The following is a 26,947-nucleotide window of genomic DNA, read 5'->3' on the forward strand; positions in this document are numbered from 1 at the left end:
AACTGTGAGTGTTAATGATTTGGACAATTGACAGCTCCACAGAATACAGCTCTTCCCACTCGTTACCAGGCAACATGGAAGGCACCATCGCAGTTAGCCTTGTATATCACAATCTATCAGCATATACAAACCACAGCAGGGAAATACAGCTCACACCCCACAATTGCCCATCATGGGGTAACTTATGCAACTGTGAGTACCCATGAAATACAGCCATTTTTCAAGTACCACCCTTTATATCTTACAAAGCGACTTTATATCTCCAAGGAACCTGCATCCTGAGGTTTCTGATTCATAAGCCATACATTCTTCACAGACATAAGGAAGCAGTTAGCCTGACCAAGAATGATACATGGCTTCAGCTGTAGGAAAAGCCAGATTCCCAATGGATTACTTACTCGGATCAGCATAAATTGATGCAACAGCTTAATAAACGCTTCAAATTATTGCTGCAGAACTTGTGGGCCTGCAGTGCTGAAGACACCCCCTATGTTAATCCTGGGGAGAAAAGGTGATAAAACAGTGAAGATCTAACGTTCACCCAGGTTACTTCAAAACTAGACTGCAATGATGCTCTCTACATAGAGCTGCCTATGAAGACAGCACAGAAGCTTCATTACAGGATGCAGCTGCCAAGTTGCTTGTGCAAGTCAGGTGCCTGAGCATGCAATGCCAGCCCTGCATCCATTACAGCAGCTTCTTTGAAGACCTACTTTGATCTTTGCGAACTCACCTGGGCCCTGCTCTCTAGGTCCACTATTAAGAACAAACAAGTTGGAGGATATCAGGGAAAGGGCCTTCTGAGAGATGGCCCCACACCTTTAGAATTTCCTCTCCTGAGAAATCCATTTGGCCTCCTTAGACGTGACTTTTAGGTGGGCTCTAAAGTCTTTTCAGTTCTAACAGTCCTTTGTGTGGTTCTGTTGCCTTTTTGTTTGTTTTATGTTTCTGCTGCTTTTTAGTAATTATGATGCACTTAACTGTATTTATTGGAGGGTTCTTTTTCTGTTAAAAAATAATAATACTGTACACTACTTCAAGAGGGTTTTGCCCTGAATTCCGCTTATAAATGATTTAAATAAAGTCATTGTTACTTTGCCAAGTTATTAAAAATGGTCTTAAAACAGATTTAAAAGAATGGCTTAGTACTTATGTGACCCGAACTACTAAGGCATTCGTTTGGAGGAGAGGGCTATCGACGGCTACTAGCCATTATGGTTATTGTTCTGCCTCCACAGTTGAGTCCTGCTTGCTGGTTTCCCACATGCATCCGGTTGGCCACTGTGAGAACAGAATGAAGGACTAGATGGGCCATTGGCCTGATCCAGCCAGCTATTCTTACATTCTTAAAGAAAATTACCGTATTTTTCCGTCTATAAGACGCCCCCATGTATAGGACGCCCCCTATTTTGGGGGGGCTCAGATTTAAGAAAATGGGGGAAAATGTATCCATGTATAAGACGCCCCCTAATTTTTGACATTATTTTTTAGGGGAAAACCCTAGTCTTATACACAGAAAAATATGGTATGCAGTAATTACTCAAATTACTGCAAGAAAACTTAGGACTCCTGTTACGTGCTACTCTTGGGAGCACTGCTTTCTTGCCTGTTTTCTTGCCTGCTTACTTTCGAAGCCTTCTAAGGGTCCTCACCAATGCCAGCCTGGGCCCCTTCCCAGGGCTGCTAAACATCATTCATTGCCACTCATCTCCTGCCAGCCTTCTGGATGTGTTTTACTAGCAGGGAGTTGGCAGCATCTGACTGGAAGCAGAGCCAGTGCTAGGTTCTGATCCATGGTGGCCACCCAACACCTAAAATAATGAAGAAAGCAATGTCTGACTTGACAAATGGCATTGTATTTTTGGTTAATCCAACATGGCAGGAAGATTAGAAGCAAACACTAAACTCACTACTTACAGTGTCATATTCTCTACCCATTAAATCCTTTCTCATACTAACTAGATTTTAATGCGGTTTTATTATTTTACACAAGAGCCCTAATGGTCGCTTTTAACATCACCTTAGTTGTGTGAAAAAGCCCCCCACCCTCCCAACCCTTTCACTCCAAGCCCACACTGCAAAAATACTAGTTTGTTGCTGCTTCCTCCTCTATGTAGCATTCATTTCCAGCAAGCAAGTTATGAAAACGGGTGTCTTGCACAGAGAGCCAGTTAAGAAATAATTAACTTTAATGTCACTGGCTATTATAATCAAGAACATTATAAAATGAAAGTGCCCCGTCTTCAATCCACTGATGTTCCACTTCCTTGCAGGCTTCCTGTTGTAAATTGAAGTAATGGAAGTCCTTGAAAAATGAGTCATCTCAAACAAGACCTAATCAACAAGATAATCATTAACTAAGAACTGGCGCAAAACCTTCAGTGGAATACAATTAAGCCATGTGTTCACTCCTCAAGAGAGAGGAAATGCTCAAAGTAGAGCAGAATACATACTCCAGCACTTTTCTTTGTGAAGCTGATGTTCGGGTTTTTAAAAACTTCAATAGGCTAAGTTTCTCGTGCAGTTTGAATTGCATTTAAATTGCACAGCTATATCTACTCCACTAATTAAAATTGAATTACTACCATCAAACAAAACAGGCGCTAGCGGACATTCCACCCAGCGCCACCAATGTTCTATACTGGCACCACACCCAAACCATATATTTAAAGGACTGTTATAACACCAACAGTTACAGCTTCCCCCCAATGAACTGTGGGAACTATAGTTTGTTGACGATGGTGAGGGCAAACTTGGCAGTTTCAAAGTTTTTTTTTTAGTTTTGTTAATAAAAAATGTACACTTGTTATATTTGGCCCTTCTAATGTAATTTCCCCTAATCAAATTAGCCAAATTCGCACAGGAAAAAAATCTATTCTGGAAAACTTGTTGTTGTTGTTTAGTCGTTCAGTCGTGTCCGACTCTTCGTGACCCCATGGACCAGAGCACGCCAGGCACTTCTGTCTTCCACTGCCACCCGCAGTTTGGTCAGATTCATGTTTGTAGCTTCGAGAACACTGTCTAACCATCTCATCCTCTGTCGTCCTCTTTCTCCTTGTGCCCTTGTTCCACAAAGCTATGGAAAACTTACACCACTATTATGGAGTTTAGCCTGGCACAGACATCGCCCATATTCAGATGCCAGCTGAAGACCCACCTTTTGTGCAGGCTTCCTGAAGTGTTCAACTGACCTATATAGCAGCGGGAAACTTGGCAGGCTTGTGATATTATCTGCTGTCTTAGTACCTTGTTGTATGTATGCATTTGTTGTAACCTGCCCTGAGGTTTTCTGATGAAAGGCATTGTTGATAAGGTTTCGTGTTGGTTTTTAATGCATAAGGATAACTTAATTCTGGCTGCTGATGTGGCAAGAGCAATTCCTTTTCACTGTTACATTGGGGGGAAAACACACTGTACTAAACACCCTCTTTAAAAATAATTAAAAGTGGTACCCTAACCTAAAACTGTCCATCCAAATGACCATGGAAGCAGAGACTGCAAGAAAAGAATTGTATGATTGAACAAAGATTTGTTCACATACTAGAGTGTTCATGAAGACTCAAGATGAGCAGAAAAGAGGACTCTGCTTCCCCAATTGTCAGTTACCCTTGGACTACAGAGACAATAGAAAGCACCCATCTGCCAGCTCGGGGTCAACCATTTACTGCGTTTTAGTCCACCTTTTCTTCAAGGTGCTCAGGGCATTTACAGGATTGCCTCGCCCTGTTTTATTCCTAAAACAACTTTGTAGGTTAAATGGTGCAAAGAGCATGATTTCTCCCAGTGTCACCCAATAACATATGTGGACAATATTTTGCCCGCGGTACATGGCTATCTCGCTGTTGTACATTAAATACGTGTTCCTTTGAGATCTCAGCTATGGATCAAGTAGCAATTGCCTCCCAGCACAACTGCAATGGCTAGGCACGTACAGTCTGGAGACTTGTGTTTTATTTCTCTTTCTGAACCACGATTTTGCCTCTCTCTCTCTGTCCTCATCTCCTGCTTACATGCAGTGAAACAATTGTTAAGAGGATTACACAAACAAGAGGATAATGCAAGCAAAACATTTCTCAGTAAATGCACACGGTTTTTGATGCTTCCAGGAATGGCGTTTTCCCATCTACATTGCAAGGTACAAGTTTCTGGATAGCAGTAGTATCTAACTTCAACATTATTCTTCACTGGTAAGGCAGAAGTTATGAACCTTCTAACAGTGATGGGCAATCTGGTGCCCTTCAGATATTGTGGACTTCAATTCCCATCAGACCTAGCCAGTATGATCAGTGGTTGAGTAAAATGGAACTGTAGTCCAGCAACATCCAGAAGGAACCAGGTTTCCTACCACTCTTGTGTAGATAGGCTAATGCAGCTGCTTAGCCAGTCATTCAAACGATTATTTTGTACTATTTTTTATTGTATTGTATATATTGTGTTCTATATTATACACCACCATGTTGTATTGGATGAACTTCCAATACATAAATATTTTTACAAAGAAATAAATAAAGAGCTGGAGATAAGCACATGAAGGCTACAAAGGAAATCACTAATTATATCATGTCTCTAAAACCTCAGTGAGCTGTTACTTATGTGATTTGCTTTGGCAGTGATCACTGCGATGGTGGCCATGATGGCCACACATCTCACGTGTTTTGTGGAATTTAGCACAATAAGGCCTCCTGCTAGGGAAAGAACAAACAGTTGCGCAACATTAGCTAACCATAGCATAATTTCCTTCTTATCTCATCTGTGAAAATACAGCATATTTGTTAAACCTAATTAAAACTAATCTGGAAATTGCTCCTGACATTATTAACACATGGATGGAGAAAAAGAAAGGGCCAGCAAGCCAACAACCATCCCTTCATTAAACATAATGATGGCAATGATTATCTAAACTGAGAAAAGCTCTCTCAATCACCGTCTTACTTTAGCACGCTGCACTGCATCCAAAGTGATATTTGCTAAGTGGAGAAAGCAGGTGATTTATCCCTGCAACTGACAAAGGTTATAAATGCTGCACCTTTGACTCTGAGAATACTAGTGAGCTACGTAAATCAAGGGTGGGCAGAAGGTAGATTTGGGATCTACCAGTATGGGTGATTTCAGGCAAGGATTTCCAATTCCCAATCGTTTAACAATAGCAACAACAACCTCTCTTCCAACCCACTAAATTATACTGCTGAAATAAAGAAAAACTGGGAGGAAGGCTTAACCAGGCTGTGAGCTCAGTTCAGTTCTGGATATCGAAACAAATTTGTAGGCTCATAATTCTTTAATTGTAAATGTATGCCTTTTGCACCAGCTCCCAATTCATGAGTATCGATGTCTGAGTAAAAACCAAGGTAGATCCCATATGAGGTCTGCATAACCCTAATCTAATTAACTTCTGCCTGTGTGATTTGTTGCTTTGGCTATATTTTTTTCTGGATGGGGTCATCTATCTCATGTAGGATCGCCTCCTTCAAGAACCAATGGCCAGAACACTGATTCACATAGAAACACAGAACATAAAAGGAACCCGCTGCATCAAACAGAAAGTCCATCTAGTCTAGAGTCCCCTTTCCCACAGTGGCCAAACCAGGTATCTCTAGGAAGTAAAATGTGCAGGCTGTATCTCTCTCTCTAACTATTGCTCTCCAGAAGATGGTACTCTGGAAACATACAACATTCTCCGCATGTGTTCTCCAGAATGACACCAAACTGGGAGGGGTGACTAACACCCCAGAAGACAGGATCACACTTCAAAACGACCTTGACAGATTAGAGAACTGGGCCAAAACAAACAAGATGAATTTTAACAGGGAGAAATGTAAAGTATTGCACTTGGGCAAAAAAAATGAGAGGCACAAATACAAGATGGGTGACACCTGGCTTGAGAGCAGTACATGTGAAAAGGATCTAGGAGTCTTGGTTGACCACAAACTTAACATGAGCCAACAGTGTGACGCGGCAGCTAAAAAAGCCAATGCAATTCTGGGCTGCATCAATAGGAGTATAGCATCTAGATCAAGGGAAGTTATAGTGCCACTGTATTCTGCTCTGGTCAGACCTCACCTGGAGTACTGTGTCCAGTTCTGGGCACCACAGTTCAAGAAGGAAACTGACAAACTAGAACGTGTACAGAGGAGGGCAACCAAAATGGTCAAAGGCCTGGAAACAATGCCTTATGAGGATCGGCTAAGGGAGCTGGGCATGTTTAGCCTGGAGAAGAGGAGGTTAAGGGGTGATATGATAGCCATGTTCAAATATATAAAAGGATGTCACATAGAGGAGGGAGAAAGGTTGTTTTCTGCTGCTCCAGAGAAGCGGACACGGAGCAATGGATACAAACTACAAGAAAGAAGATTCCACCTAAACATTAGGAAGAACTTCCTGACAGTAAGAGCTGTTCGACAGTGGAATTTGCTGCCAAGGAGTGTGGTGGAGTCTCCTTCTTTGGAGGTCTTTAAGCAGAGGCTTGACAACCATATGTCAGGAGTGCTCTGATGGTGTTTCCTGCTTGGCAGGGGGTTGGACTCGATGACCCTTATGGTCTCTTCCAACTCTATGATTCTATGATTCTATGATTCTAGAAACTGGTGTTCAGAGGCATACCCACTCCAATAGTGGAGGTAGTATACAACCATGATGGTTAGTAGCCACTGACAGCCTTATTCTGCATAAAGTTGCCTAAATCAGTGGTTTTCAAACTCCCCTCTCCACAACCACTTAAACATTGCAGAGGGTGGACCACTCAATTTTTTATGTCTGTTGGGGCAATTTTTCTGGTGCTGTGCTAGATTGCTGTATGACGTTTGCATTACAGCTTGAATGCCACAAATTCATATTATAATACAGCAAAATGCAAAGCATTTCTGGCTCCTAAGCCTCTCTCCACAACTTTCAAATTGCTCCCTCCTGCCTATCGCTACATTTCCCAAAGTTCTCTGAGAAGAGGGACCACTCTGAGAACTGTAGCTCTGAGAACAGGCGTCTCCCAGCAAGTATCAGCATCCATAAACTACATTTTGCACAGGATTCTTTGGGGAAGCCATGACTGTTTAAAGCGGGATGTTGTTGATGCTTCAAATGTACGGTGCAGATGGAGCCTAGGACAGGGCGGGAAACCTTATTCAATCTGAGTACTCTTCCAAGAGGCTCCATTTGAGCCCCACAAAAGGCAGAGGTGCCTCTCTCCATTCAGGCAAGAAAAGAGGCATTGTCACAGTTTAAGGACAAACTCCAGCCAAGCAAAAGCACTCAAGGAAAGCATGGAGCAGTACCGGTGAGGGCTGTGGCCTGGGAAGAAGGGGCATGGTCTAAGGAGACTAGAGTTGTTTAGCCGTTTAGTCGTGTCCGACTCTTCGTGACCCCATGGACCAGAGCATGCCAGGCACTCCTGTCTTCCACTGCCTCCCGCAGTTTGAGGAGACTAGAGTATCGAGGGCTAAATCTCCTGAGGTCTGAGGTTTCTTCCTCACTACTGCACAAACAAGCAAGGCTTTGGGGATATAAAAGTATTAAGTTGGCAGTTTACAAAGCAGGGTGGTGCAAGGGAGAGTGCGCCTCAAATGCTGGGGAAACACTGCTATAACGCCATCACAAAATCATCTGGAAAGAAAACAGCTCATGACAGTCTCTGGCACAGAAAGGGAATATGGAAAGCATGTCGACCAGACTCAGAATTAACGAAAGTGAAAATATTTCTTAGGAAGAGTTGCACTGCATGCCGTACGGCAGCGGCCAGATGGTGTCGAATCCTGGCTTTTTCCTGTCAGCGCTGCAAGGGCCGGGGACTAGCTGTCAAGGAAGGAAAATTCCAAGTCACTGCACAAGAGCTGAATTAGCAGTTAGGAGCCAGAGTACAAGCGAACAGAAGCCACTGGATGCCATTCACAGAACACAATGCCAAAAGCCATCACAACTCTCCTCGTTCTTTCTTCACTGTCATCAAAGGGGGAGCTGCTGCCCTCGCCATCCTTGAAGAGCTGGCAGCCTTTCCATGCCTCCCTGGAGACCAGAGGCCAGCTTTCCAAACCAGAAACACTCCCACGCAATTGTTACCAACTTCAGATATATATATATTTGCTCCAGCTCCCAGCAAAGACCGACGGCCATTTTTCACAGGATAAGAGGTTTCTTTACTAAGTGCGCGTTGAACTAGGGCTGAATAAAGTTCTTCCGAATAAGGCTTTTGTTCAAATAAATGATCTGCGGTGCAATCCCATAGGATTGTAGCATGAAGTACGGATCACTCCACCATGAGAGAAAGAACAAACAAAGGCTGAGGCCCGATTTTACCTGGCTGAGACGAGTGAGGGGAAAGAGTAGTTTTTGACTTCACACTAACGCAGCACAACTCTTTCAACAAAAAAGTTCTCAAGCTATTTACATATAAAAACAGTGTAAAAATTTACACAATTCTGGAAGCCTTAATCCTAACATTTTCATTAGGCTATCTTGGAGAACACCTTTTACAGTGGAACCTTGGTTCTCTAACTTAATCCGTTCCGGAAGTCCGTTTGACTCCTGAAACCATTCATAAACCAAGACATGGCTTCCGATTGGCTGCAGGAACTTCCTGCACTCAAGCAGAAGCTGCATCGAACATTCGGCCTCCGAAAAAAGCCTTGCCACATATATCACAAGCATCCACAATGGAAAGCAAAGGCATGACAAATATAATTGATCCAGTTATTGTGCTCTTCACACCACCCAACTAAAAAGAAAGTGTTATTTCAGATACTGCAGTTGTCTACCCTTTGTGTGTTTCAACAATGCAATGCAATGCTTCTTTCCATAGGGGGTGCAGAGTACTGCCTGCAGCTGAGTTGCCATGAAACCCTCCCCTCAAAAAACATCAATAAGAGAGTGTGCATTTGTGTACATGCATGTGCTTGCGTGTATGTGTGAGTGATAGAGGCTATTCGCTTCTCCTCTCATGTAGCAGTGTCAACACTTGACAGTCCTTCTGGTGTTCCCATGGCCTAGAGTTCACCTCCTAAAAAAATGAAAAAAGCCATTTAACATGTAACTAGGGCACACTGCTCTAGTCTGAAACAGAGACAAAGTAGTACCAACCAATTACCACTGAAGTTTGTCAGCGTACATGGCAGAAACAGACACTCCAGCAGCTACCGATTTCACTTCAAAATACTGAACTGCGGAGGCAGCAGCTAGAAATGGCCTGGATTTTAAATTCTACATGAAGGCAAATACAATAATTCCACCCTGGGTGGCGTTGTTTTTTGTTTGTTTTTTAATCTCTTTTAACTATTTTATTATGCTAGCTTGATGAATTTTTAAATTGTTGGTTGCCCCATGTAGATATCTGAATATTTTAATTGTTGACATAACTCTTTCAGCTAGGGGCACATTAAAATTTATTTTGAATGTGTTTAAATAGCTAATAAAAGTTTCCACACAGATGTTCAGGAGTAAGCCCACTGTAGAAATGCGCTCAGAACATTTTAGGCTAAAGCAGAATTTTCTCCCCAGATCTAGTAAAGAAGAAACCTGTTCTTCCAGATTTGTTTAAGTCACGAAGCTGAATTCCTTCTTGTTTATTTCTTTAAAAATGAAATAAAGCAGTAATACATTTGAACAGATGCACAGTGCTGCAGAAGGCATAGTGAGGGTGGAGAAAAGAATCCTACTGGAAGAATAATAGAAGGGACAAATAAGAAGAGATAATTGGCATTTGATATGGAATCAGCACAGAGGGGAGCCGAGGGAAGCAGCACTTCTCTGTAGTAGAAAAACCTGTATCAACTCCCATTTTCAGGTTAATCCACATAAAGCTACATAATTTCTTCACTTCAAACAGAGATGTCTTACTGGATCCTCGTCTGCCAACACATAACTAATGTAAGAAACTAGGCAATCATCTTTTTTAAAAGAACAAAAAAAAATAATTCAGTTTCACACATTCTGGCACAAGCGCATGCCAAACATATTCTACTGCTGAAAACTCACTTCATTAACAAAAAACAAAAAAGCTAACCACTGCTGGCATTCTTATACAGAGCACATTAGCAGAATATCTGCGTAAGCAAAGTCACATGTTATCCATATTAACAGCAATCACTTAAACTCGGGGAGTGGGGTGGAGTGACTAATCTAAGAAAGTCTGAGGAGTTTCATACGAAATGCTGGTTTCCAGCAATTACATACTGCAAGAAAATATAATTAGGTAGACTTGCAAAACGTTACTGCTTTGCTTGAAAATATCTGGTTTGTATCACCTAGAACAAAACACTATTAGGAAGCACACCATATATTTTTTAAAAAAATCAGAGCAGTTCTATATAAACTAGTGTCACAAGCAAGGAGGGTGGATAGATAGAGGAGTGGTCAATTACTGGACATTCTATATTCTTTGAAAGAGCCATTTCCCTCATAAGGAAATGATACAAGATCTGAATTATTTTTCTTTCCTCCTTCTTAGTGACTAGCTGTTCACAAGGCTTACTCGCCTGAGCTCTGCGAGTGCAGCTTTCTCCTGATTGAGGTGCAGTGTTTGAGGATGGGGACATTCACAGGGAAAACAAAATGCATATTTACAAAGCTATTGTACTACCAACCTTACTGTATGCTTGTGAAACATGGACCACTTACAAACGCCTTGAAAGATTCCATCAACAGTGTCTCTGAAAATTGTACACATCACTTGGGAAGACAGGCAAACTAATGCCAGTGTACTGAAAGAAGCAAAGATCACCTGTCGTAGCAATGATTCTTCAACATCAACTTCGTTGGACTGATCACGTTGTGTGGATGCCTGATTATCCTCTTCCAAAGCAACTACACTATTCCAAACTTAAAAATGGAAAGTGTAATGCTGGTAGTCAACAAAAGAGGTTTAAAGACTCTCTCAAGGCAAATCTATAAAAAAAAGTAGTATAAACACCAACAATTGGGAAATACTGGCCTGTGAGCACTCCAGTTGGAGAAAATCCTTTACCAAAGGTGTCATGGACTTTGAAGCTGCTTGAACTCAGGACGAAAGGGAGAAACGTGCTAAGAGGAGGCACATTTGGCAAACCCTCATCGTGATCAACTCTGGCGTCCCCACTGTGGAAGGACATGTGGATCCAGAATTGGCCTCCACAGTCACTTATGGACTCACTGTTAAGACCGTGTTCATGGAAAGCAAACTTACTCGGCTACGAGTGATCACCAAAGAAGGGAAGAAGACTAGGCTTACTGAAAACAGCCCAGCCATCTTGTTCTTGACCAAGTAAATTACATATTCCAAATAAGTTCCTGAAAATGGAGCAGTATTAAAAACCACTTCTACACTTTCCTCCAATTTCAAAATTATATACTCTGAAACTCATTTCCGTTTTCACCGCGAGCAACAGGGAAAAAACATTTTACAAGGTGGTAGGTGTGTCTACACAGCCTAAAGCAGCTGCACTAATTTAAATGTGGGGAAACTACAAAGATTCAATTTACGTAAGATATATCATCAAGTTTAAACAAGACAGGTAAATGGTTTTATTACCCATGTTACATAATGTAAGGGGGGAAAGCTCTAAACAAATTATGTTGCATTCAGGCTGATGTTTACAGCTGGCAATGGCAATGCAAGGGAATATTTCTCTTCTTGAAAAATTGAAGCTACTCACATGTTGACAGAAACTATATGGCTTTGAATTGTAAATTTTCCTACAGGCCCCTGGTGATTTTTTGTTTGTTTTAAAAACGGCCCATAGCTCCCAAAGATCTGAAGCCCAGAGTCTAGTGGTCAGATTCATGCCCTTATATATGTCATCTCTGCATAACCAGCGCTATTTTTCTAGAAAATGAGGTGCTGGAACTCACAATGAACGCCTCCCTTGTCCTCTTATAATGGCAATGGCGCCCACTTGAGAGGTGCTGGAACTGAGTTCCGGCTGGAAAAAAACCCCTGAGCATATAACATTACCCGAACAAGTTTCCTTCATTCCAAATGTCACAAAACCAAGAGGCGGAAGCACCACCAGATGAAAAAATGTATCTCAAGGGCATGTTTCAATACTGTTCAATTCCACCATGATGCTTATTAAGTGTTCAACTCAGAATGCACTCAAACAAATTATAATGGCCACCGATGAGATAGAACCCCCAGGCTTATGGAGCAAATGTTATCAAGATTGTTGGAGACTCAGATGTTTTCAAGCTGAAAGCAGAAATACTGGAACTGACAGGTAGCATGCTTATCCTAAGGAAAACTAGTAACAAGCCTCTACAACTACATGTAGATGTTAACTGCAGCAACTGTTTCAGCAGTTGCGTGACACAGCAACCTTGCTTATACAAAAAATGTCAGGATCTGACCAGTGCTTATCTATAGATGACCTTGGAACCCCACATATGCTGCTTTCAGTTCTGCACAAGAAAGGCCAACTATAAATGCAAGTAACAAATTTGCAAAACAATTTACTGAAAAATGACCCTGCCCTTAGGCAAAGTGGATGTTCTGACCCCTTTCAACCTTGTGGCAGCCTCATGTCATCCCACAGTTGCTCTACTGCCTTGAAATCCATATTCAATGCATAGCTCATTTGTTTTTAAAGGGCTGTATTCAGCTCCAAACAGAAAGAAAGAAATAAAAATGGTTAGCAGTTCAGGGCTCCTTAAACTAAGGTTCCCAGTGACAAGAAAATCCCATTTCATTCCAAAATCCGTAAGAACCCTTGTAGTGTGGGAGTCAGAATATTACCGTATTTTTTGCACAATAACACTCACTTTTTTCCTCCTAAAAAGTAAGGGGAAATGTCTGTGCGTGTTATGGAGGGAATGCCTACGGGTGGCATGCCTACAGACTTTCCTCCTCTAAAAACTATGTGCGTGTTATGGTCAGGTGCGTGTTATAGAGCGAAAAATATGGTACTTGGCTCAACTCTCTTTCTTTGGAATTTTGTTTCTAGATATATACATTATAAGGGAACAGAAAAGTTATATATTCTGTATGACATGCATTTCCTTATCTTTGCATTTGAGAAATAAAAGGGTACAGACTAATTAAAGCATTAATACTTAAGAACTGTTTTCCCTTAAGGCAAGTGGTTTCATAGAATTTGCCCAAGGAGTCAGAAAGACACTGTGTACAATGAGGCGGGAAAGTATTTAATCCCCTGCTAAATTTGCCCATTTGCCCTCTGACAAAGAAATGACCAGTCCGTAATTTTAATGGTAGGTTTATTGTAGCTGTGAGAGACAGCATAACAACAGGAAAACCCCCAGAAACCCAGAAGACAAAAGTCCCTCACTGTATCTCCCCCTCCCATATGGCACAGGATCATTACCCTTTGAGATTACAGCCTTCCACACCCATGGGATGGCTTGCAAGAATGGTTGTGAGAAGACCTTTCAGGGCGTTTCCAGGGCTAGTGCTCTAGGTTGTACATTACAGACAGAAAGCACAACGTTTAAAGCAAATAAAGAAATCTGCACTCTTCTATGACATATTTTCTAGGTGCTCGACAAATACTTAAATTTGTTCTCTCATACACATCCACATGTCCTTACTCAGAAGGATGGATAAATCCATCCAAAAAGTTATCCCCTTCAAGGTAAGCCAGATTTTTGTGCTTAATGTACTTGACAGCGTTCCTTCAACCAACTAAGCCATCAACCTCCCATGTTCCCAGGACATAGTTGAAAGCCTGCCAATTTAGCTGGATGCACTAGAAAGGCTCACATAATTCCAAGTTGTTAAAATAATATTGTAGGTAGTATTTAAAATAAGGACAGAAAGAGTGCATGGGTCACAAAGCCCAGGACTGAGCAGGCAGAAACTCTTAATGAAATATTGAGCACTCATAAATAAATAATAAAAAAGACTACTTTGTTCTTTTCTTTATGGGTTAACACACACACACCCATGATGCGAAGACCCCCATTAACAAGCTTTTAATCATGAGTTTAAAAGACTAGGAGATCATTCCCTTCGTGTAAAAATACCACCCCACTGAGATGGATCTCATCCCAACTTTGTATTCTTTCAGACACCCATTCAAAAACCAAATGTTTCACCAACTCTTTGCAGTTGTCTTGTGTTCTTGTTGTTTTTTATTTAATTATTCTACATAATGTGTATGTGTGTGTATCTTTATGTTACCTTAGTTTGTTGTAAACCACCGTATAATCATCTTTGGTAAAGGACAGTATAGAACTCTCTTAATAAATAAAATGTACATAATGTGTCCTCTAAGTGTGTCTTTCACCTATGGAGGTTGTGCTAGCACCTAAAAATTTGTATTTGATAGTTGTACTCACAACTAGTTGTATTTGATAGTTATACTCACAACCTCATGTTTCTCAACCAGATCTGCTAATTAACATAATATTTCCAAGGATATTTGCAGGAGTGACCAGCCGTATATATTTTTCTGATGCAACACCAAAGCAAATTTCCTAACACCACACCATGCATTCACAGAGAAGGTTGAGATTTGAACCCAGCTCTCTCAAGCACAAAGTCCAACTTACTAACCCCTGGCCCATAGCAGTACAACACATTTTGCTAAAGGGGGGTCACTAGCAGTTTTCGGTCACAATAGTGCCAAGACATTCCCATTCTTACGCCACTGTATTTCCGCAAAGCGGTTACAAAAATGGGCATAAGTTACAGAGTTGGTTAAGATTCCATAAAAGAAAATAAATGGCTTCAGCTGTGAAAGCTAGCTTGCAACATATGCATTTATACCCTCCCTCTAGCACTCTAAGACTTCAACAGTTTCCCACGGCTTACATACAATTCTTTACTTCTAATCTCAAGCACAATTTTTCAGCAATTATCTGTAGAAATGGATTTGTTTGATCTCACAAGTTTCCACTAGAAAGTCCAAATTCAGAGGACAGCTGTGTCAAATATTTCAAACTGCAAGAGGCATGGTAGGAAGGTATTTCTGCCTGCACTGTCAGGGCACCATCTGCAATAACGTTTCTGACATGCAGATAACAATGACAGGAGGAATTATTAATGAGGCAACTGGCTCTGCAAAAAGGCTTACTTCACTGGGAAAACACATGCTCACAATAGCTGTGACAATTTATTCTCAGCTAGCTAATTAGCTTGAAGAATTTGCAGCTTTCCCAGCAAGGTATTTAAGCAAATGCACTTACACAAGATTCCCAAGGCGTTAAGAAAACATGGAAGCCCATACAATTACTATTAGCAGGTACCAGCTAGGCATAATAAAGTTACACAACAATAAACTGAAACTGAATGCATAAAAAGATAGGAGGAAGGACCTATAGTGCTGCAAGAGAAGAATGCTCATATAGGTATGCATGCCTGGCTTATGAAGCCCTTACATTAGCCACAGTAGGTTCAATATTTCTGTGAGAGAGGTTTCTACATGCAGACGGAACTATCCAATCACAGCTCAGGATTTTCCCTGGACACGATTCTTCTGCATACAGAATGATTATTATTGCACAAACATTCTGTTAACACATCAAAGCTAAACATTTAGGCATCTGCCCATTAGGAAGAGAGAGCATTGTTAAAATGTGGTAAGCTTGCAGTCAAAGTACCGTCGTACGGAAGTCAAACGGAATCTATTCCGGAAGTCCATTTGACTTCCGAAACATTCGTTCAGGAGTCAAAACGTACGAGTTCTGGGGCATTTGAGAACCAAGGTACGACTGTAACTGCCATAAGAAGATGGAGGGAGAGAAGGAACTGGAATCACCCTTGATGCCCTGATACCAATATTTAGTTGTAAGGACAAGTAGTGCTGCAGATATCAAAGGGCTAGAACTGTTCCCAAGTGTATCGCACAATACTTCCCCCAACATTTATAGCAATAAGTTTCAGTAGATTCAACGGAGGCTTCAAACACAGCTGGTACAGGATAGTGGCTAACAGACTGTGTGGTAACTAATTAATAGTAAAAGCTCACTGTGTGATCTTGAGCCAATCCCCTAACCCACCACACAGAGCTATTGCAAGAATAAAATGGGGTGCAGGAAGCTGTATGATGCCATCAGATCCATGGAAGAAGGGCAGGAGAAAAATACAAACAAATAATAACAATAATTAATAGCATGCAGATGTGGAAAAGCAAAACATTCCAATCATTAGCTATTTATAGGGAGCTTTAGTTGTATAAACATCTGCAATGCCTACGTGCCAGATCTTAACCTAGAATATAGCTATGCACGTTTGAGCAGTTCGTAGGGTTAGTCAGAATAAACCCCCAACAACACTGTCCTTTCATAGACTGTGAAGACAATGCTCTCCATCACTTTGGCCAATTCTTTAAGTAGCTCATCTTACCAGTAGCGTTGAGAGCAATATAAAGGTAAAGGGACCCCTGACCATTAGGTCCAGTCGTGGCCGACTCTGGGGTTGTGGCGCTCATCTCGTTTTACTGGCCGAGGGAGCCGGCGTACAGCTTCCGGGTCATGTGACCAGCATGACTAAGCCGCTTCTGGCAAACCAGAGCAGCGCACGGAAACGCCGATTACCTTCCAACTGGAACAGTATCTATTTATCTACTTGCACTTTGACGTGCTTTCGAACTGCTAGGTTGGCAGGAGCTGGGACCGAGCAACAGGAGCTCACCCCGTCACAGGGATTCAAACCGCCAACCTTCTGATCGACAAGTCCTAGGCTCTGTGGTTTAACCCACAGCACAATATACCTCTCCATTATTGCCTGGCAGCAGAGTGAGGGTAAGAACCATTGTTCTCATTCCTTTGTAGCTTGTCTACATGGTGACATAAAGCCAGATCAGAGCAAGGCCATTGCTTCCTGCATTCACAGCACCATGAAGTGCAGTTTGTAATGTTGCCTGGACTGCCAACAGGTAATGAAGCAAGGAAGAGCCCGTTTCTTAAAACGGTTTGTCCTCCAGAAAAAGCTTCTGCAATGAGAAAAATTTCATTTTAGAGAATTTGGCTTAGACCAGAAGATTTAAAAAATCAAATACAACTCACAAATGAGCATATTGAAACAGAGCTCTGGGTAAAGGACAAGACATGATCTGGTAATGCTTGCCATATGTAGGCTCTCTTCACAGCAACAAGAACCAACAGCACAATTACAAATGGAAGAAATACTCACACGAGCGATAAGGTCTTAAAAATCATTTCCATACAAGAACAAGTAACTCAGTGGTGATTTTATAACCTTGAATAAGCATATTCTGCCTGTGTGTGTGTGTTTAAAATGTATTTTCTTTAGGAATACTAGGAAGGTAGGAGGGCGGCATTTAAAGGGTTGACCGAATACTATTGCTCTTTGATATGCTGATCAACCTCAACATTGGAATAAAGATGCTCATAAATATTAACTATCATCTTTGCATGAGTCACCCGCAGGCAAAATACATTCTTTTTAAGAAAAAGGAATGGAGCCATTATAATTTCATTCTGCGTACTTTCTTGATCACAGGGTTCAAAATGCCCAGGAAAATTATTTGAGACTGGATGGAATAACAGGCAGGGAGCCAGATTTAAGCAGCATACTGCTAATTATGGTTCACCGATTTGGTTCAGGCAGATGCCCCAACTGCCAGAATAAACATTTTAAAACCTAGAGGGTTAGGCTCACGCTCAAGATCATTTCAATAAGTAACATTTTCCAGAAAACCCAACATGAAAGTGTTATGGGTTTTAGTATAGGGCTGCAGAACTGAATTTATACATTGTGGTGTTATATGTAGTTCAGACAAAGAGAGAGTATTTTGAAATTTATTTCCCCCTCATCATAGCTTTTAATACAGTACATGTGTACACATGTTTTCCTTCCGAAAGATTGTAAAGAATCTCCTTTTTGGAGGAATGTTCACTTTTTCAGCTATTAACTGTTTTTTATGGGTTTATCTGTTAGCACATTTTCATCCCATCTTTCTTCAAAAAGACTTCAAGGCAGCTAGCAAGCTTAACCAAAGTTTTATTAAATAAGGAATGTCTATACAATACAAACAAACAAAGACTGACTGCAGCCATCCAATCTTCCCAGGAGAGCAAGTTCCAAATCCTTTACAGTGGTACCTTGGTTCCCAAACTTAATCCGTTCAGAAGTCCGTTCCAAAACCAAGGCACGTTTTCCCACAGAAAGTAATGCAAAATGGATTAATCCGTTCCAGACTTTTAAAAACAACCCCTAAAACAGCTATTTAACATGAATTTTACTATTCAACAAGACCATTGATCCATAAAATGAAAGCAATAATCTATGTACAGTGGTACCTCGGGTTAAGAACTTAATTCGTTCTGGAGGTCTGTTCTTAACCTGAAACTGTTCTTAACCTGAAGCACCACTTTAGCTAATGGGGCCTCCTGCTGCCGCTGCGCCACCAGAGCACGATTTCTGTTCTCATCCTGAAGCAAAGTTCTTAACCCGAGGTACTATTTCTGGGGTAGCGGAGTCTGTAACCTGAAGCATATGTAACCTGAAGCGTATGTAACCCGAGGTACCACTGTACTGTACTATAAAATAAGACAATAATGTAGATGGTTAAAAAAATAACTTACCTGCACTGATGATAGTCATTGTTTGGATAGGGGGCTTTTACCCATTTCCACAATCACACAATCAATCAATCAGTAGCTGAACTGGGTTCCAGTCACAAAAACAAGTCACAAAAACGAAGTCACAAGTCAGGGTCTCATAAAACGAAGAACAAGTCACAGTCACAAAAACGAAAAAGCCACACAAGCAAAAATGCAAAAAAAACACAGCCCAGCAAAAACAAAAGCACCAAATATCAGCTCAGAATACTGCAATCAGAAACGGAAGGCTTCATTTACAATGGGGGGGGGGGCAAATTAGCAGCACAACAGTCAAAACAGAAGGAAGAAGGCTTTAATTATGATGCAGGGGGACGCAAATTAGCAGCTCAACAGTCAAAACGGAAGCTCAGGAGCTTCCGAAGCAAAGTTCGCAAACCGGAACAGTGACTTCCGGGTTTGCAGCGTTCGATTTCCAAGTTGTTCAAAACTAAGATGTTTGAAAACCAAGGTACTGCTGTATATGAAACGTGACTACTTTATTGTCTTGTTAAGTCTATTACTGAAGATACTTTGAAGTACCACTTAGAAGCTGTCTCTTTTATTTTTGGTGCTGCTTCCTTCTCAGCCCCCCACTTCCAAAGGTACATCTGAACATGTATCACGTCAGCACCCAAGGACAAAGAAGAGCTCAGGAGCACTCCCAAACTAACAAATCTAGAAGAATGCCATTTCATTCAGCACAAATTTAAATAGGAAGGCCCACAGCTCAGCGGGAAATGACCTATTTTGTGTACATAAGGTTCCAAATTCAATCCTCAGCATTTCCAGGTAGGGCTAGAAGACTTCTGCCTAATACCCTGGAGAGCCACTGCATAGACAATATCTAACTAGACGGACCAGTCGCCTGTCTCAGTATAAAGATTCAGTATCAGCAGAAATACCTTCCTACCATGTCTCACATTGTAGTAGTAGTAGTAGTAGTAGTAGTAATAACGTATTTAACTTGCATAATCACAGCTTTATCCACTTGGTTGCCGGCCATCCGCAACTGCACTAATTAAACGCATGTAAGGCACAGAGCATGTAAGGCACAGGGACGCGTGTGGCACTGCGGGTTAAACCACAGAGCCTAGGACTTGCCGATCAGAAGCTCGGTGGTTCGAATCCCCATGACAGGGTGAGCTCCCATTGCTCGGTCCCTGCTCCTGCCAACCTAGCAGTTCAAAAACACATCAAAGTGCAAGTAGATAAATAGGTACCGCTCCGGCGGGAAGGTAAACGGCATTTACGTGCGCTGCTCTGGTTCGCCAGAAAAAGCTTGGTCATGCTGGCCACATGACCCGGAAGCTGTCTGCAGACAAATGCCGGCTCCCTCGGCCAATAAAGCAAGATGAGCGCCGCAACCCCAGAGTTGGTCGCGACTGAACCTAATGGTCAGGGGTCCCTTTACTTTAAGGCACAGAGCTTAAAAGCTCTTTCCGCACTGGGTTTTCATGCAGGGGCAGTTTTGGGGTGGTTCTGGCTATATGCAATTTCAGCTTTACGCACAATCCCCAGAACCTAACCCCCACTCAATTTGCAAGTCATCTGTATTAATTACCTGTTCTTCGCCCTAAGACCCCAGAGCAGCCATCAACAATTAAACCACAATGTTAAAAATGGTTTATGTTAATAACGGAACTATTTAAAAGGTATATCATCCCAAACATGGAACTTATAACTTATCATGTGGTTAAAGCACCTTGCCCAAGAATAGCACACAGGGAGACTGGCCAAAAATTCTCCAATATGGTGGCAAGTTTTAAACTAGAAAGGAGTTTTAATGGCTCTCTTCTATTAATCTTTAGCCTACCTTGGCTCTCCATTTGAAAGAGACAGGTAATAAATGCAGTCACTATACTTAAGGTCACCATGTATGGTAAGCTAGTATTATCATCTTAATATTGCAGGTGGGGAAGTGTGATTTGCCTAATCCCACCCTTTGAGTTTACAGCTGGCATGGGATTTCAACAGGGGAGAGGAGCCTTTCTGGCTCTCAGGTCACCCCAGCCACTTCTGAACACTCTTGATGCATGAGAAGGAAAGCAGAGTCTGCAAGACACATGAGAATCTGTTCAACTGCTGATTCCTAATTTAGATAAACCTTCCTAGGTTTGTCTTCCTAGATTGGGACTTAGTATACACACACTGGGGGTAGTTCAGCAGAACATTCACTCAAGTTCCTGAATTTAATTCACTACTGCAAGCGTAGAAGCTTGGGGAGGAAATGGGAAGGAAGCAATTCTACAGAATCACAAAACACCAATAAAGCAATAATTGGTCCAGAATTTAAAAGTTTGGGTTCTCAAAAGACTTTGACTTAGTGAGGCTCTACCCCTCTTCCCCCTACCCCATTAATAATAATAATAATAGGCAACTGACCTTACAAAATGCATAAACTCAACCTAAGGCAGCAGTCCTAAAAAGCATGGCATGCATTTAATTAAGTCCCATTACACTCAAGCAGGCCTACTTCATAATGAAGGCATATACCCATGTCTGGACAGCAATACTTCAGACTGCATGCAGCTGGTGCTGCACACAGAAACATGATGTTTTACTGAAAAGAGCAGTAGTCTGACACCAGGTATACAAAATTTTGTTTGTTTGTTTGAACACAAGTACTTTTGTGTGTGTATGAAGGAGAGTTAACATGTAAACTAAGGGTACACTCAGTTATGACTTGCTAAAATACTGGGTCCATACCATTAACTAAGGCTAGCACTAGCTATGCACATCTCCAGTTTCAACAGGACTGCATGACACATCTAAGGTCATGTCCCTTAAGATCAGGAGCTGGTTGGTGCTCTTTCTGTATGCCCAATGCCAACATGTGTATCTCTATTCTTGGGACCTTGCCAAGTAAAAAAAGAACAAGCTATATTTGTGACCAATTCTTACATAAAAAGATAAGCTGATTTATGAAATTCGGCTCTGTGGAGATTAAAACTGATCACATGGTTGGAAATTGAGGAGGGAAAGAAAAGGTGAAATTCTGCATGGACAGTCCAAGGTTATGCAGGCGATAAGCTTCTCTGGAGCTATGGAACTATCTTCCTATGAACGCCAATGCAATATTTTTGCCCTGATCAAGAGTTATTAGTAGCTTATCATTAGTAGCATATTAGAAGTGATAAAAACAGAAGCTCCCTGGTGATTGGTCAAGTTGGCTGAAACTGATGTGAGCTGGAGTTCAACAACATTGGGGGGGGGGGCGCACACTGCTCATCCCACGATTACAATTCAAAAAGCAGAAATGTTTCAAGAAAGGTTGCGCTTCTGCAAATACAAAACCCGAAGGACCTGTTCACTAGAGGCTGAAGTGAGAAGTGTGAGGAAGCTACAGTCTGCAGACTTAGATTCTATTCTATTTGCACCCACTTCCCCTAGTCCTGCTCAGAGACCCAAGTCGTGATTATTTGCCAGACAAATGGTCCAAGCAGTGAAGTTCCTCAGAGAACGTAAAAATAATTTTAAAGTGTTCTTTAATGGCAGGGGGTCATTGCTGAGATTTAACCCTGCATTAATTCTGACCTCTTGCTCAATTGTAAAAGGCAATGTACATAAGTGTGGGTATGCACTCATTCCTCCTAGTTAAATAATTTTAAAGTGTTAGTAGCTGCTCCAGATCTGTTGGGGTGGAAGCAGAGAGATAGGAAGGCCTTGCTTACATGTCACACAATCCAAATACAGTGGTACCTCTGGTTACATACTTAATTCGTTCCGGAGGTCCGTTCTTAACCTGAAACTGTTCTTAACCTGAAGCACCACTTTAGCTAATGGGGCCTCCCGCTGCTGCCGCGCCGCTGGAGCACGATTTCTGTTCTCATCCTGAAGCAAAATTATTTCTGGGTTAGCAGAGTCTGTAACCTGAAGCGTCTGTAACCCAAGGTACCACTGTAGTTAATGTTTAAGTATGACTTAACACAAATGAGAAGTGTGGTAATGCACTCTGCTCAAACATCACTGCTTTATTTCACCCTGTAGAGAGCAACAAACCGCAAGCCTTGGTTTCTCGTGCTTTATGAAGGTTTGCTTCTCTCCAAAGCATCAGTACGGTTTATTCTCTGCTTGTGGTTTGAGGAGAAATATTGACTAGTTAAATGTAAACTATGGTGTGACGTTCAAACACAGCCAGTGAGATACTCATGGGCACTACTCAAGAAACATCCACAATGATCGTATCTAAATTCTGGCTGCCAATCGAGCTGCTGGGAGTTTATTCCATCTTTCACAAAAAGCATCTGAAGAACTGCAAAAGACTAAAACTACTTGACCCCACAGCAATATGGGAAAATGAACATACAGTATCACAGGAAACAACTTTTGTACAATACACTTTATTCTCCAGCAAACTACTGTCTGCACACAGTCAGTTAGACAAGTTCCTTCCTCAGGCATCTATTTCAGAGAGATAAAGTAGCTTTTACAGTGGCAAATTATGTCATGTGGTCAGGTCACTCTCAGTTCCTTACAATGCGGAAGGAAGATTTAAGGCTCAACATGGGCAGGCAAGGGAGGCTGAGGCCTTTCTTATCCAGCCTACATTTTCCCACCCAAAAGCATTTCTCTCCCATCAGGGCTCCATAATCAGAGGTGAACTCCAAGCAGTAGCAAGAACAACTGTAGAGTAGAGATTCTGAGAAAGGAGTGCAAAGCACGGGCTGGAAAAGGGGTGTGATGTTGCATCTCAGGCTGTGCTTTTACCCCATCCCACATTAAAGGCCATTGGAAGCACAGCCCCCCCCCCTTTAAAGAAAATCAGCCCACATTGGGTCACACTAAAGCATCACATCTACTTGCATCCTAAACCTTTTTCAGCAAGGCCACTGGTGAGCCGGGAAAACAGCAAAGACGTGTGAGGCCCTAGACAAAAGTGAAAACACTATTTAGCTTCACTGCCTAAGGGCAAATAACAGGTTCATCCACGTTAACTCCCATGCCATAATCTCCAACCCTATGCACACACGAAGCAGTGCAAGTACTGGATGCACAGGAAAGCAGGTGCATCAGCCAATTAAACCTCTGAGAAAAGAAGAGCAGAGAGAGATAAGCACACTGTACACCTCAACCAAGACTGCCAAAGGATTTAGTTTCGTTCTCCAGGAAGCATTTTACTCCATATTGTGACGGGTGGTGTTTGTTTTTGTTCCTTCTTTTTTTTTTTGCCAAAGATACAGGCTCGGCGACAGCGTGAGGTGCCACCCCACGCTTTTCCCTTTGAAACGCCCATTTTCAACCAAATGGTAACGAGATCTAGACCATGCATGTCTCCCAGCGCTTTCCTCAAGACGAGGGGCGTGGGGGAACAAGATTTCTGTCTTCTTCGTCGACTCCCCCTCCCCACACTTCAGTCAAGGGAGGGAAGGCGGCCCCGTCCCTCGCGAGGCAAACCAAAAGACTGACACGTTTCCCTCCGCAGGTTCTCTTTCCACACAAACCCCTCTCCCCCCCAAAAATGCACCTCCTCACCAAAATGCATTTCCTGGAAAGAAACGAAGGGTTTTTGCTGGGCAGTTAGGGAGGAGGAGGAGGAGGTATCGGGGGACAAGCAAGCGAAGATGGGATCTGCATCAAGGTAACCATACATGTCAACCCTCAAGGAGAGGGGAGGGGGATCACAGTAATAAAAGATCAAAGCGAAGAAGTGCGGTGCGTTTTCCTCCTCCCGCACACACGCCTCCACCTGAAAAATCCCGGGCCGGGGGGCGGGGAGTCCATACCTCCCTCCCTACCTGCTTCGAGCGAGGCACCCCCGCCCGAAGGGGCAGCGCGGCACCTCTCTCCCTGCTCACCCTTCGAGGCGCCCCAACTTACCCAAACTGCCGGCGAAACCGTCCATCTTGGGCGCAGAGGAGCCCCGCGCGGAGCCGCTGTCGTCGCTTGGGAAGAGGCGGCGGGCGGAGTGAGGGAGCAGCTCATTCACCGTCGCGGCGGCGGCTGGTGGCGGCGGCAGCAGCAGCTACTCCCTGGGTGCCTGGGGCACGAGCTGCTCGCCTCGCTCGCTCGCCCTGCCCGCCTGCCGGCTGGGCTCTCCCAAGCCGCGGCGCTGCTTGGCTGTCGGGCCACCCGCCGTTCCTGCTCCCCACGCAGCTGGGCAAGGGCGACGCGCGGCCGGTACCCGCTCGCCTACCCGCCTGCGCGCCCGCTCCTGCCCTCGCAGCAGCTGCTGCCGCTCTCAGGCCCGCCCCGCAGCAGCCCTCTTTGCTTTCGCGCTTCCGACTCCGCCCCACTTGGCAGCCGGGGCTTCCCCTCCAGCGATGGTGGCGCTGCGCACGCCGCGCGGGGGTGGGGGGAGGAGGAGGAGGAGGGTCCGGGGCTGGCGCGCGCGGGAGCGCGGGGAGCAGCGCGAGGCCGAGCGGAGCCTGGGAAGAGGCGCGCCGGCTGAGGTTCTGCGCGCGCGCGCCAACACCGGGCTCGCTCAGTGGCCCCAACCGGCAAGTGGGCCCGCGGTCTGTCTCGCTACAGGTTGAATTGAGTCGAGTAGTATGTCGCAAGCAAGCAAGCGCCAGACCATTAAGTTGCAGTCTCGGTGCATGTGCGCACTGTGAAGTTGCTGCTGTCTTCTGATGGGTGTGTCCTTTGCTCTCTTGCTCGGGAATAAGTCGTTTTGGGGGCAAGGTGTAGGATAGCGCAGCTGTATGCGGAAAAGAAGCCCACTGGCCTCATTCTCACTTTTGTTTGTTTGTTTGTTTGTTTGTTTGTTGCATATATAAGGCACCTTTTTCTCCAAGGAGCTCAAATGTGCAGGCACCCTGCTGAGCAATTTCTGTGAAATTAGCCAGACTAAAATGGAGAACGCCTGAAATTTATTTATATGGTGCCATCTATGTCTTTCTTTTGTTGTAGGAATTTTAAGGTCCTATATATATATGTTTACAACTATATATATATAAACCACATGTCTGAAACCCCACAGATTAGGTCCTGAACAAATTGTCCTCAAATATTTCTCTGCAAGGTCTTTGGCGATCTCTCGTAGCTAAGTAAAACTGTCTTCCATAAACACGGTCTTAACAGTGAGTCCGTAAGTGACTGTGGAGGCCAATTCTGGAGCCTCACATCCTTCCACAGTGGGGGACAGAGGTTTCCGGGCCAGAGTTGATCACGGTGAGGGTTTGCCAGGTGTGCCTTCCTCTTGCATCCTGAGTTTCTCCATTGCTTCCTGAGTTCGAACGTCTTCAAAGTCCATGACACCTTTGGTAAAGGCTGTTCTCCAATTGGAGCGCTCGCAGGCCAGTGTTTCCCAATTGTTGGGGTTTATACTACTTTTTTTTAGATTTGCTTTGAGACAGTCTTTAAATCTCTTTTGTTGACCACCAGCATTACGCTTTCCATTTTTAAGTTTGGAATAGAGTAGTTGCTTTGGAAGACGATCATCAGGCATCTAAACAACATGGCCAGTCCAACGAAGTTGATGTTGAAGAATCATTGCTTCAACACTGATGTTCTTTGCTTCTTCCAGTACACTGATATTAGTTTACCTGTCTTCCCAAGTGATGTGCAATTTTTTTCAGAGACACCATTGATGGAATCTTTCGAGGAGTTGGAGATGGCATTTATAAGTGGTCCATGTTTCACAGGCATACATGTGCTTAAGGGTCCTGCCACAAGGCGCTTTACACTTTAGGACAGTCGTTTTCAACCAGTGTGCCCTGGCACCATGGGATGCCCTGACTGATGGTCAGGGGTGCCACGGGCAACACTGGCCTTTCTCCCCCTTTCCTTCCCTCCCTCCTCTGATGCCCTCTTGCTTCTCTGTCTCCCAACGTCTTGCACAGCTGTTTGTTGCAGCAGCCCTGGCTGCAAGTTCCCCAGGTGAATGGTGCCTATGGGGCTGGCCAGAGGGTGCTTCCCTGTGGGGCAGTGTGAGGAGGCACCTCTCTTGGGGGCAGGGGGGGCACTCAGAGGCTAGAGGGAGCAGCTGCGGATGCCCAGAGGACTCCCAAGGAGAGGGGAGAAGAGAGGAGGCTGAAGGAGCACTCACTAAGGGAGGGTGTTTGAAAAGGGGTGAGGGGCTGCCAGCTCTGCAAGCAAGGGGTGACATAACTGGGCTCCTGAGCCCCACAGGGGTGCCACAGAAAGAATGTAGTTGGTCAAGGGACCTGTGGACCAAAAAAGGTTGAAAACCTCTGCTCTAAGGACAGACGCACAGGAAGGGAAAGGTAGGGGTCAGCAGGAAGAATGTGTTATTATCTTAGTGGTACATATTTTTTTCTCATAGTTTGTAACAAATAGAATATAATTTACATCCCATCTTAACCCTCTACTGCACAAAGGCATTGTATCATTACATATTGAAAATCATAGTAATATACCTGAATGCCTTTGCTAATAATAATCTCCTATATAACTTAAGGGGACATAATTAGGGAAGGTAATTCATTAAATTACCTAAAACAAACATTAATCACAACACTGCAAATGAAATATTTTATTTCTACTTATTGCTTCTATCATGCTATTA

At 43.2% G+C, this 26,947-nt stretch overlaps 1 protein-coding gene across 4 annotated transcripts in view; it reads right to left on the reverse strand.

The window, feature by feature from the left end:
* EML4 (EMAP like 4) overlaps positions 1 to 24,736 on the reverse strand; it is a 155,642-nt gene extending 130,906 nt beyond the window's left edge. For 2 of the 4 annotated variants that reach the window (XM_083432992.1, XM_083432987.1), the window contains exon 1: positions 24,298 to 24,684. In XM_083432992.1, coding sequence (XP_083289118.1) covers positions 24,298 to 24,322 — 25 coding nt within the window. In that variant the 5' untranslated portion in view covers positions 24,323 to 24,684. Of the gene's footprint in view, positions 1 to 24,297 lie in introns of all 4 variants that reach the window. The other 2 variants (XM_083432988.1, XM_083432991.1) reach the window with 2 other exon arrangements.
* Between the last annotated feature and the right edge of the window lie 2,211 nt (positions 24,737 to 26,947).

Source organism: Podarcis tiliguerta, assembly GCF_965153285.1.
Source record: "Podarcis tiliguerta genome assembly, chromosome: 3".
Lineage (NCBI taxonomy): Eukaryota > Metazoa > Chordata > Lepidosauria > Squamata > Lacertidae > Podarcis > Podarcis tiliguerta.